The 12292-nt window shown below is 43.4% G+C and overlaps 1 protein-coding gene across 1 annotated transcript; it reads right to left on the bottom strand.

The window, feature by feature from the left end:
- Window positions 1–794: 794 nt before the first annotated feature.
- Window positions 795–11824, bottom strand: TMEM171 (transmembrane protein 171). Its single transcript, XM_042825804.1, has 5 exons — window positions 11743–11824; window positions 10981–11077; window positions 6402–7119; window positions 3691–3823; window positions 795–1549 (listed from the first exon to the last, which is right to left on the bottom strand). The coding sequence occupies exons 3-5, from the start codon at window positions 7030–7032 to the stop codon at window positions 1327–1329; spliced, it is 987 nt and encodes a 328-aa protein (XP_042681738.1). The 5' UTR covers window positions 7033–7119; window positions 10981–11077; window positions 11743–11824; the 3' UTR covers window positions 795–1326.
- Window positions 11825–12292: the final 468 nt, after the last annotated feature.

Genomic DNA, 12292 nt, shown 5'->3' with positions numbered 1-12292 from the left:
AGTCAACTTTCTAGAATTCATCCCGACAGAAAACAAGTCCTGCTGCAGTCGAGGTCCCATAGCATGCAGATGTCCAAGGACTCAGCTGAGGACAGACCACTTCTGTGGGGTGCACTGACACTGGTAGAAGTTCATACTGAATCTAGCAGAAATAGTAGATTTGTCACCTTCAGTTTCCAGGCACAGAATTAGGTCAGTTTTTCTTCACAGATTGCAGCAGACTTCACAGCAAGTCACAGTGCACCAAATACTAGCAGCAGCTTAGTTCCTGCTAATTATCCTCAACTCCTACAAGCACAGCTTTCAATCTGGGAGCAGGTGCAAACATCTGAAGTGGACCTGCAACTTCTTGTCAATCCATGACAGCAGGCAGCAGCCACTGACTTTTGGAGCCACACAGGTATGGATGAGCCTAAAGAAAGCTGTATTTCTGAAAGAAATACAGGGATGTGTAGGAAGTGCTTTGTCAGCTATAAACATGTGCTATACACGTCTCCATGAAATAGTATCTTGCATTAGCTAGTAAATAATGTTTGCTCCTGAAAGATACTGTTGTTAAGTGGATCTCATCCTTGAAGTTAATTGGTATTGCTTGTGTACACCACAAACAATATACAACAGTAGTATAATCTCCCTGAAATCAGTCATTACCATAATTAAAGTATTAGACTATTAACCATCCTCAATGCTGCCACAGGACTCTTCCACTGAATAAAAGTTATTTTCTTGTGGATTATACTCACACAAGGACCAGAGAGTGACTAAATTAAGCCATGTAGTGTTTATTACCAGGCAGACCAAGATGTAACCACTTAAGGTCTCCACAGCATATTAGCTCCCCATCTTATGATGGTCCATATTTTAAGACTGCTATCATTGATGCTCTCGAGAACACATGAAATCAGTAACAGCAGACAAGCATTTACCACAAAGTAATACAAAAACAGAAAAAAAAAGAAACACTTTCTAATGATTTCTTCTTTGAAACTCCAAGCAGGTTTAACTAAAATAAGCAAAAAAAAAAAAAAAAATAGTCACAACTTTCTGCCTTCATTATATAAAGAACTAAATACAGAAACTGAAGCATAAAACACAAGAAGATGAACATTCAGCATTCTTGTAGTGAACTGAATCCCTTCTTACCACTAACTCAAAAGTCCAGCATTATCTCTTATTTCTTAAAACACAAACTCCTCACTTATGCTTGTTAATGAAAAAACAGACAAATGCAGTGTTACTGATTTTATTAGAAAATGTAAATAAATTTAAAGATCATAAATCTGAGTGTACAATTTCATCTGAAAATTTGGTCTACCTGACAGCCCTCTATGAGCTGGTGTCAGTAGTCACTACAGAAGAAGATGAAAGAGAAGAAGAAAGGGAGTATTCATTACTTTCCACTGATGCTTTTTCTTCATAGCCTGGAGGTGGTTCAGAGAAGAAAAACTGCACTGGAGAGATAACCAATGGTGAACTGCACCCAGAAATTGTGTATATGGTTTCTTCGTCTCTAACAGCAACTGTTCTTTGATCATCCGCAAACTGTGCTCTATAAAACAGAAAATTGTGTGTTAATATAGTTCCTCCTACAGCAAGTGAAACTTACCCCTGACTTACATAAATGTATATGAATGCACAACTTTTAGGATTCCCTGAAACAACTTACATAGGCATGAGAGTTTCATTATGACACAAAAATTCCATTATTTTAGCAAGAAAGAGCAAACACTCCCTTCCGATTCACATCATAGCCTGACTTAGGGGTATTAGCTGCTTCTAACAGGGCAATCCTATTAAGCCTCTGAACCTTTACTCCTAATGCATCTTCATTTTTGCAGTCTACCACAGTCCATTCTCCACTTCTTCTGTAAAAATGGTTACTAGACTTAGAATTGCATAACTAAAACAAAAATTCCTAGCTGCCTGAGATCTTAAATTACAGGTAACTTGGAGTTTTTATAAGTTTTCCAGCAACACATTAGACATATGCAATTACATTGCTGCTGAGAGACAGACTCAGAAGTAACTGGACAAGTGGACTACTAAGCTCACAATGAAAGCAGAAGTGAGCAACGAGGTATTCACAACCTTCCTCTGACCATTACAACTGGATCTCAGTTGCGCCAACACCGTTCTGGTACCTTGCTCATCTCACCTCAGAGATGGCCCTCAGTATATTACACTTAAGCAGCTTCCAAGAAAAGCAAAGACTTCACTCTTTATGTTTGACTCTCAGAGCTATCTCATGCTCACATGTATATTTCTACACTGAACAATTCTGCACAAGGAGCAGGAATAAAGCATAGTCACCTCACTTCTTAGTAACAGCACTGAAGCTATGTGTGAATTTACTGCAGAAAAGCACAAACATGGATTCAAACAGTATGGTAACAGGAATAAACACTGCTATCACAAACCTTCTCCTGTGGCATTTAGGTCTTTGAGGTTGTGCTTGCTTGCTTTCAGGGGAAGATGGTAGAGTTTTGAAGTACTGACATGAGGCAGACAGCTGGTATGGATGCTTGTGGAATTTGCCACTTGTGAGCAGAAGTCTGGAGTATAGCGGAAAGCTATTATAGAAACAACCCAGTAGCTACTGCTAAGCAAACACAGCTAGGCAGATGGGGTTCTTGCTGCAGTGATGGTGCTTGATATGCTGTGCAGTCTTGCAGACTAAGGACATCCTGATGAACAAGTCCTAAAAGACTCATAGAGGACCTTCCAAAGGTCCTCAATTCTGAATCATCAAGAGCATGAAAATAAGTTGAGGGCTCTATGTATGTTGGCATCTACCTCCTGGCCTTACCTAGTTCTGGTATGCGGCCTCTTTCACCCTCAAGATAGGAACCCACTGCTTGGATCCCACAGGGAGATATCCCTGCAAATTCTTATGATGCAAGCAACTCTTCATTCAGAAACTCCTGCTGCACAAGCTTGGTGGTGGCAGCATTGAGCAAGTCACCTATGCTCAGTGTGTAGAAAAGTGGCTGCATGGGACAGCCTCCTTATCTTGAGATGAAATTGGGTTTGCAACCTTCCCTTTAAGCTCCCTGGAACATTCTCTGCTATTCCTCCACATTATCAATATATCCTGTCACACCACACTGTCACTGAATGATCAGGGAAAGCCAGCACAGACTTTCCAAAGGAGTCATCAAGAGAACAGGACACAAACTAAAGTAGCACTCCTAGCATCACAGGGCATCTAGATACGTATTGTGAAGTGCTCACTGCACTGGCTCTGCAGAGGCTTCCTAAAATCTGGCAGCATAGTTACCATGTCACTGGGGAACTGCTGTGAGGAGTACCTTTTCTTGACAGCCTATGGAAGAACTCCAATCAAGTAATATCTAAATAAGGCCACAGGTTTAAGGCTTAAAAAAAAAAACAAAAACAAAAACTAACAACCTTCCACAGAATATCACCAGACATCCCTTCCAGTAATAAACTTAAAAAGTTTAACTTTTGTAAAAGATATTTTGGAATGTGACTCCTCTTTTATACGAGGATATTTCAGTACCAGAAAAGCAAAGTATCTAAAGGAAGTTCAATGATGCAATAGAAAACTTCATAGTGCCTAGCATAGAGTTAACAGTGATTATTTACGAACATAATCTTGGATACCTTGAAAAACCATCTTGGATTTAAAACAAACAAACTACAACAAAACAGACAATAAAACAGCCTTACCCATCACTGAACACGGAATGGTACGGTGGAGGTGCAGATGAAGCACTTGACATAAGACAATGTGTCACAGCTGGAGACAGAGGGTCAGCAAAATATGGTGGTGGTGGAGGTGGGAACATCAACACAGCATCACCTTATGAAAAAGAAACACCAATTACTACCTCTGGAAAACTGAGCTCCCCTGTCTATTCTAGTTGAATTTCAGAATGTTTCCTGTCTTCAGAATTATGGTAGTGGTACTTGTCTAACTTTTAAGACAAAAAGCAATGATGCTACATAAGGATCTGTTATATTCTGCAATGCAGGTGTACACTGAAGTTTTGTTCCCCCCAGAAAAAGCACAATCGTAAACGGAATATTTCTTCTAGAAAATACCACTAAGTGGGAGGAAGTGATTCATTTAGCAAAGAGACAAATCTCTTACATGTTGGTTGTCCTCAGAAACAAGTACAAAGACAACAGCTACTGTTGGCTCAGCTTAAGAGCAGACGAGTACTTGGCTTTTCCTCATGCATCTAAAACAGGCATTTTCTAAGTATAGCCTTGAAGTAGATACTGATAGAATAAAAAACATTTGAGTCATGGATAGCCCCGATTACTGATTACATGTTGTTGAACATCTTCATTAGTGACCTGGATGAACAGATAAGAGTGCACTCTCAGCAAGGTTGCTGATAATACAAAGCTGGGAGGAGTGGCTGACACACCAGAAGCTGTGATGCCATATAGCAAGACGTGGACAGGCTGGAGAGCTGAGCAGAAAGGAATCTAATGGGGTTCCACAAGGGCAAGTGAACTGTCCTGCATCTGGGGAAGAATAACCACACACATCAGCCCCTCACCTGCACTGACCTGCTAGAGAGGAGCTCTGTGGAGAAGGCTCATGGACAAAAGGTTGGCCATGAGCCAGCAGTGTGCTCTGGTGGCCAAGAAGATGCCAAGAATGGCATTCTGGGGTGCATTAAAGAGAGTATGGTCAGCATGGCGATGGAGGTGATTCCTCTCCCTCTATTCTGCCCTGGAGGCCACATTTGGAATACTGTGCCCAGGTCTGGGCTTCTCGGTTCAAGACAGAGAACAACTCAGAAGGAGTCCATCTGCAATCTACAAAGATGTCTGGGGCCTGGAGAATCTCCCTTATGAGGAAAGGTTGAGAGATCTGGGGGTGTTCAGCCCAGAGAAGGGAAGACAGAGAGGATCTTATCAATGCTTATAAATACCTAAAGAGGAGGAGGAGGGAGGTCAAGCGAATGAACACTCTTTCTGGTGATAGCTAGTGACAGGACAAGGGACAACAGGCACAAACTGGAACATGGGAAGTTCCATGAGAACATGAGGAAAAAGTCCTTTGTTTTGAGGACCACTGAGCACTGGAACATGTTGTCCAGAAAGGTTGTGAAATCATCTCTGGAGATATTCAAAACCCACGTGGACACTTTCATGTGCATCCTACTGTAGGGAACCTGCTTTATTAGGGGGCTGGACTAGGTGATCTCCAGAGGTCCCTTCCAACCGCTATGATTCTGTGATTTTGAATGTTTTGACAGTTTCTCTGCCAAATTACTCAGGCACACTACTAACATGAGTACCACAAAACTGTAGATAAATAATTCAGTTTTAAGCGTACTGTGTTGCTTACCTGTCAATTCGATTTTGCATTTGAGGAGCTTACATTTTTGTTTTTTAAAAATAAAGTTTGTATCAATCACTGAGCTTGAATAATTCATATAGGCATTCATTATTATTATTATTATTTTGCAATTTGCACTGACAAGTCATAGAACATAACAGATGTTGAGTTAGGCAGGGGCACATTCTGGCACAGTGGTGACTGTCAGTAAGTCCTCACTCTTTAACCTTCGAGTTTTACGCTCCTTGATGGAATTATGAAAGGAAGAAATCCACAAAATTTGCTTTACTGCCTTTAAAAAGTAATCAGACTGATTCTCCGTGCCCCTTTGATTTATCGTGGAAAATTGACAATAAACCCTCATCTTTTTCAAGGACCATCAAGTTATAGGTCTGTACATCAGTTTGACAGACAGAAGAGCAACTGCCTTGCTTACTGGACTTCAAGTCCTGACAGATGACAGTTGAGCAATGCTATAATTTACTCATTCATCCTTCCTCAGAACTAGAAAGTTATCAGAATAATCTATATATTGAATAAATTCATGCTTTATTAACAGCAGGGTACTACTTAGGGCATCATTTCCTCTTAATAGTTCATTAAATACAGTATGCTCTACAATTAACAGAACCATGTTGCAATTACATCTAAAGATTGATAGAAGAGGTGGCCATTATTCAGAGAAATATAATACAAAGCTTATGAACTGCTTTTTTAGGTGGGGGGAGGTCAGAGTTCCAGGCTAATGTAAGTCTTAGACACAGTCACAGAAACAATGAGACATGTGATTTGGAGTGTTAGCAACACTTTCTGGGAAAGGAAGTGAGATTGGACTCATTTGTGCCATATTATAAATCAGATGCTACCAAAAGACAGGTTAATTCCTCAGGAGAAAGGCAACCGAACTGATTACACAGAAAACAGCTAAGACAAAGCAACCTGCCCATTGGCTTGTCTGGTGGGAGATTACAGTATCAGTATGCTTACTGCACAAACATGTAACGCTCAGAGTAAATCCCTGAAATAGACAAATATTAATAGATAAATAGAAAGTTTAAAAGTTCTCACATTATTTACTCACCTAGAGTAACCTGAAAAGATTCAGGGCTCTGAGTACGCTCTTCATTTCCCAAAGGTTCTTCGTTGAGATTTAAGTTTTGCTTCTTTTTAACGTGAGCTATCACGAAGAAACACAACCCAGTAAGCACAATGAGAGGCCCCAGGATTTGAAATGACAGGAATCCACAGCCCTGGAGGTCCTCATCAGAACTGCTAGTCTGGTTGAGGTGTATATTGGGCCCACCAGGGCTGCAGCCAGGGACCCAAATACCCAGGATGCTAATCAGCATTCCACTTGTCAAAAACAGGAATCCAAAGATGAGAAACTGGACAAACTGGCAGTTCTTTCGACATAAAAAAAGGTGACATATTTGCTCATTTTGCAATTGTCTTTCGCCGGTATGAAACCTGGCCCTTGATCTTGCAATTAAAATGCAAAGCAATCCAATTACACCCAGCACAGGCCCAGAAGCCTTCAGGACCCCACTACAGTCACTGAAGGTTTCAAAAGGGCACGACTGTAGGGTGAAAACTGAAAGCAAGAATCCACCACAGAGCAATAAGGCCCCAAAAAGAAAAAGGAAAAAAGTAGCTTTCTTATATTGTCCATTATTTTCTTCACCTAGTGGTACTGGAACAGTCACTGAATACATTACAACTGAATCTCCTCAGACTGACGGGTTGGTTTTGTTTTGTTTTTTTTTCCTGTTAGGATTCAGTGGCAGAAATCCACAGTAGATCTGTGAAAACACAGGAGAGAAAAGAAAAAAAAACCAGCAGAAAGAATTACACTGATTTTTACTACTATGCTTGCTGCTGAGCCTATTGGTATTACATGCTCTTGGTACATTCTTCCTTTTGCAGTAACTTCGTTATGGAATAAAGGGCCTGATTAAGTTTGTTGCTGTTGAAACAGATGACAGGCCAGACACAGATTGAAAACAACACAACTGCTGATGTACAACTCAACAAACCGTATCTTTGGAAATACAGTTGTATGATTAACAGGACATTAATATCAAAGTCTGAATATTCAGAACAAGGAGAGGCTAACTTTACCCCCTTGAAGAAAGCCAGGCAAAATTTCTGTAGTAAACAGTAAGAGAAGAAAGCTAGGGAAAGAAAGAACCTGAATGCAACTGAGTACAGATAACTACCAGGCTTTTTACCAAGTAAATCTTCCAACATAAATCATAGTAACACATCTTTTCAGAGCACAGATCTTGTTTCTACTTCCAGAGGCACAACAGAGTTTCCCAGTTTCTCTCCTGCCAGCTTCCTGTCCTACATAACTACAAGAACAAGTACTTGAAGGATTTTTGGTTCTATTCTGCAGGGAAGGAAAAAAAAAAAAAAAAAAAAAAGGGCATGAATGAGATTGTACTTCAAGTTTCACTGATTCCATGGTCAAAGTTAGCAAGCATGCTGCTCCCACACTTCATTCAACTCCCCTGCTCCCAAAACTTTTTCTTTGCTGCAAGAAAGCCTTAAAAAGAATAACAAAGGTGGTCCCACAAGGTTTCAAGCCCATTGGCCCTCAGAGCCTGGATTCAGAAGCAGAAGATAACAGAGGCCAGTGCTGAGCCCAGTAGTAGTTTTGTGCATATGGACAACCGATCTGCTGATGTGGACATACCGGGGCAGGGAAAGCCTTCCTGAAAACTGGCACAGAGTGCTATTCAGTGAGCTCTAGAAAAATTTCACTGCTGCCATTAGTAACAGGAAAGTCTGTATTGTTCTGACACAGAGATCAGAACAATACCTGCAATCACAATGGCAACCTTCTGCACGAGGAGCTACCTGCAAGCAAGGGAAATTTCAGACTGCAAAACAGCAAGTCCAGATACACCACGGTAAAACTTCTCTCTTATTGTCAGCAGGAGGCACTCAGGTCTGCCCACACTGCAGTGTTTTAATGGCTTTCTTCCACACACCAGCAGTTTCCCAGGTCAGTCTTCTTTGCTTATGACTTGGAAATATCATAAGGAGACAGCTACTGGAGTAGCTTGTCACAGATGGAAATGGGGAATGGGTTTAGCTACAGCTGTTTATTAGCTAACCTTCAGCTTCTCCTCTACCAGCTTCCACTGCCCTGCACTGAGTTCAGACAACTGCAAGCTACAAGTCAAGTTAGACCAACTCCTCCTTACATATGCCTCAACAACAGTTATTCCACAAGAAACTATTCTGTGATTTCTGGAAGCAAACCATTGAACATGTGTCAGCCACAACAAGCTCTCTGTCACTTCCCAGGAGCTGCAGTGTCCCACTGGGATGAAAACAAAACAGAACCATAAAACCCACCAGTCACACACATACATAATTAACTAATTATCTGTCTTCACTGCAAGGCAACACACTGAGTCACTTTACTTAGAGACTCATAGGAGCAGAGTCCCATTTAAAGAAAGGGGTGAACTGCCAGACACAAGTGATGAAGTTACTGAATCTTCTACTGCTGGACCTCAAGCAGCACAGGAGGCAAAGAGCAGCATGCCAGCAAAAGGCACAGCAAGCTCAGGACATGAAGGGCAAGAAAAAAGCAGTTCTTGTACAACAGCAATAAGGCCACTGCAGGAAGCCACAAAATCTCCTGGCTGGTTACCTCAAATAGCAACAGTAAGGGACTTACTCTGTAGTATCCAAGGGAGGACTGATTTTCATTTGTGCTACCATCAATTCTTGACAGTAAACCCAACCTAAGATTAAGCTGCATTTCTCGTGTTTCAAGAAGTATTTTAAGAAAACAGCTTGTATTGATTGTGTGATTGAAATACTTCCACTAGATCTGGTATCTCCACATGCGTACCTGGTGTAAGGGAGTCTTCTCTTTATATTTACTCTAAGCTTGAGAACAGACATGGAAACAACAGGTCAGAAACTGCTAGAACAGAATTCAGCAGCAAAAAGGCAGTTAAACATGAAGGAAGAGGGAAATGAAAACATTGCCTTTAAAAGAGGTCTGGTTATAAGACAGAACGATACAGTGCTTTACCTTTTTATAAGTCTAGCCCATTCCAGGTATACAGAAGAGGAAGCAATGCTGTTGTTTTTGCGTGTAACAAAGCTGTATCACAGCTTTCACATTATAGGCACCTCCATAAATTTAAAAGTACAGTTTTTTTCTTATAAACCCAAGACTTCTTGCTTTCTGTTGGAATCACTGTATTTTCCAAGATTTCCACTGCAAATACTGGAGCTATAAATTTACCCACTTGAAATTTGATATCTTCATGCAGTTACATGAATTCAGAAATTGAGGATTAAAAGAAAAAGGTGTTGGAAGAATTAAAACACTGCTGTCTCTCTGTTTTATGTTTCATACCACAGACCTCATTCCTGCTATTCCTTGCAGAAAGAACCATTTTTTTTCCACGAAGGAGGATCACAACCACGTAACTATTTCAAAAACTGTTTGTTCACAACTGTAACATATCCTCTTTCAGTTTGCCTTTTAAATCTTCTCGTTTGTATTTCCCATTTTTTACCTCCTACTGGGAAATTACCACTATTCTCTGATGATGATGATGATTATTTTTTTAGTTCAGGTTAGAAATTAAACCATGAATCCTAATAGGACAAGCTATCTGGAGGGAAGTCCTCTCAACTTTATTCAATATAACTGTCACACAAGAACTCTAACAACTAACAGACTCTGTATTGTACCCCCACCCCCCCGTCCATCTAACTTCCTTCTCCATTCACATCTGCATCTGCCCCCACCACATTTTCTGTTCTTTATCGTGCCACAGCTTTTCCCCTTAAGATATTGCAGTCTTAGCTTCAAGGGCAGCAGAGGAATTCCTCTGTGAGCTCAGCTGGTCAGCCTAAGACAAGCTGGAGTTTACCACCTTATTCCCATGCATCTCCCTCTGATGTTTTAATCACTCGTGTGTAAAGCTAGGTGTAAGTGCCAACTAGCCTGATTGGATATATATTGTTTCCTACCTACAAGCAAGCAGCATTAAGCCTGCAAGCACTAACAGGTTCTGAGATGCCAATTTGCTCTCATACATACGCAGTCTCTAATTAGTGCCTGACAGTGTTCTGACCTCATACAGCATACAACTCTGACATCCCAGGAGAAGGGTTTTCTAAGTTTGAGCTGTGCACAAAGATATCGTAGCAGTCCGCAGATGGCACAGAAAGAAACTGTCTGTATGAGTTGACAAAACAGTGGTTATCAGCTCATAGAGTAAGGGTAACACTGTGTTGTTACCTATGAATGTTGCAAGTGTGACAGGATAAGCATCTGGGGAAGTGCTGGGAAACTTCATAAAGCAGAATAACCCTGCCAGCCTTCAGACACATGTGCACAAGGAATCCTTCTCACCACAGACCAGCAGAGCATCAGGGATTCTGTCTGATGCCAGACAAAGCTACAATTCCTGAAGAAGCTGCCAACATCATCTCAGCAGGCCATAAGAGAAAAATAGCTAAAACACGAACTAATTTACAAGCAGCCCCACTCCCTTCTTTAGCTGGGAAGGTGCCCTGACACTGACACAAGGAAGGATGTGTGGCCAGAGACAGGAGTCTGCAAGACAGAGTTCACCAGCTGATGGGCTAGATGCCATACAGAAAAGGAGGACAAGACTCACATTTAACAAGAGCTCTGCGGGGTCCCCGGCAATGGGATGCTGTTTACGAGACACTCGCAGCAGACAGGAGCAAAGCAGCTCTTGTTTTCCGGAGCACCTGTCGGGAAAACAGAGAGATGTGAGAGGGAAGTGAGGCCCATGCACATGATTAAAGCCACAGACAGATTATATTTTGGCAGGTAGCAAGGCAGAGCACTTCACAGCAACTTCCAGAAGGAAATGATGCGCATCAAGCGACAAAAACCAGAGGCAGACACACTTACAGTCCTTCGAGATCACACATTTGTGACCATCAGGAGAACGCACAACTCCAAAAGCAGCCCAGAGCTTCCTCTCACGAATTTCTTGAGGTCCCCCTGGGCAATAAGCCACAAACAAGCAACCAAGCTTCGCACTGTTTGGGAAAAGCACCATCCCGGGGGAACCCGCAGAGCAGGCTGACCTCCGGGTGCAGAGATTCCGGGAGGGGAAGGACCGCACCCCAGGGTCGCGGCTGCAGGAGCCCCGCCGGCTCCCCCCGAGAACCCGTGGCCTCCGCCACCCCTCGCAGCGGTCCCTCAGCACGGGGACCACCTCCCGCCATCTTCGCTCCCTCCCGCCGCTCGCTGCCCGGAGCGCTGCCTGCACCCCGCCATGGCGGTACGCGGCGGCAGCACGCACCGCACAGCCCCGAGTGCCAGCGGAGCAGGTGCGAGCAGGGGACAGCGAGCGAGCGAGCGAGCGAGCGGTCGGTCGGTCCGTCCGTCCTTCCTTCCTTCCTACCTGCCTGCCTTCCTGCTGCCCGCTCTTGCCCGACCGACTCGCGAGCAGCTGCTCAGCCAGCCGCTTTTCTCGAGTGCCCTTGCCCGGCTATGAACACCCGAGCGGAGGCGGCGTGGAGGCAGCGGCCTCGCACCGCCCCGTCCACGCCCGCCCCGCCAAGGACGCCCCGCCCGGTGTCCGCCCTCCCCCTCCGGTCGCTTCAATTTGCCCTGCCGCGGCGCTCAGCCGTCAGAGTTGCTCGGCCCGTCTCGTGGGCGGCCGAGGTGTGGGGAGAAAGGGGGGAGGTGTGCGTTTGGCAGCGCGCCTCTCAGTTGAGCAGCGCTGTGTTGTTTTGATCACTCGCCACCGGCCCCGTGAGGTTCCTCGTGGGACGAGGATTTCCTTGACCTGGCCAGCTGGGTTTCGTGCTGAGTCCCCTCTTGCCTCTTGTGGCCTGGAGAAGCCAGCCCCTTCGTGGTGCTCCTCCTGCCTGCCGTGGCGTTTGAGCAGGGTTCTGTGCTCCGGTTTGTAGAACTTGTGTATGAAACTTGATAGTATGAAAGTCTAACTG

The sequence above is a fragment of the Centrocercus urophasianus genome, unplaced genomic scaffold (genome assembly GCF_019232065.1).
Source record: "Centrocercus urophasianus isolate 14NV4802_14NV808 unplaced genomic scaffold, USGS_Curo_1.0 seq_25, whole genome shotgun sequence".
NCBI classification, from domain to species: Eukaryota; Metazoa; Chordata; class Aves; order Galliformes; family Phasianidae; genus Centrocercus; species Centrocercus urophasianus.
This window is presented reverse-complemented; position numbering and strand designations above follow the sequence as displayed.

Coding starts and splice junctions, on each gene's coding strand:
- TMEM171 (XM_042825804.1), bottom strand. CDS start 7,032: ATGTATTCAGTGACTGTTCCAGTACCACTAGGTGAAGAAAATAATGGA. Junction 3,824..6,401: donor ATCTTTTCAGGTTACTCTAG/GTGAGTAAATAA, acceptor CTTTTTCATAAG/GTGATGCTGTGTTGATGTTC. Junction 1,550..3,690: donor CATTCCGTGTTCAGTGATGG/GTAAGGCTGTTT, acceptor TCTGTTTTATAG/AGCACAGTTTGCGGATGATC.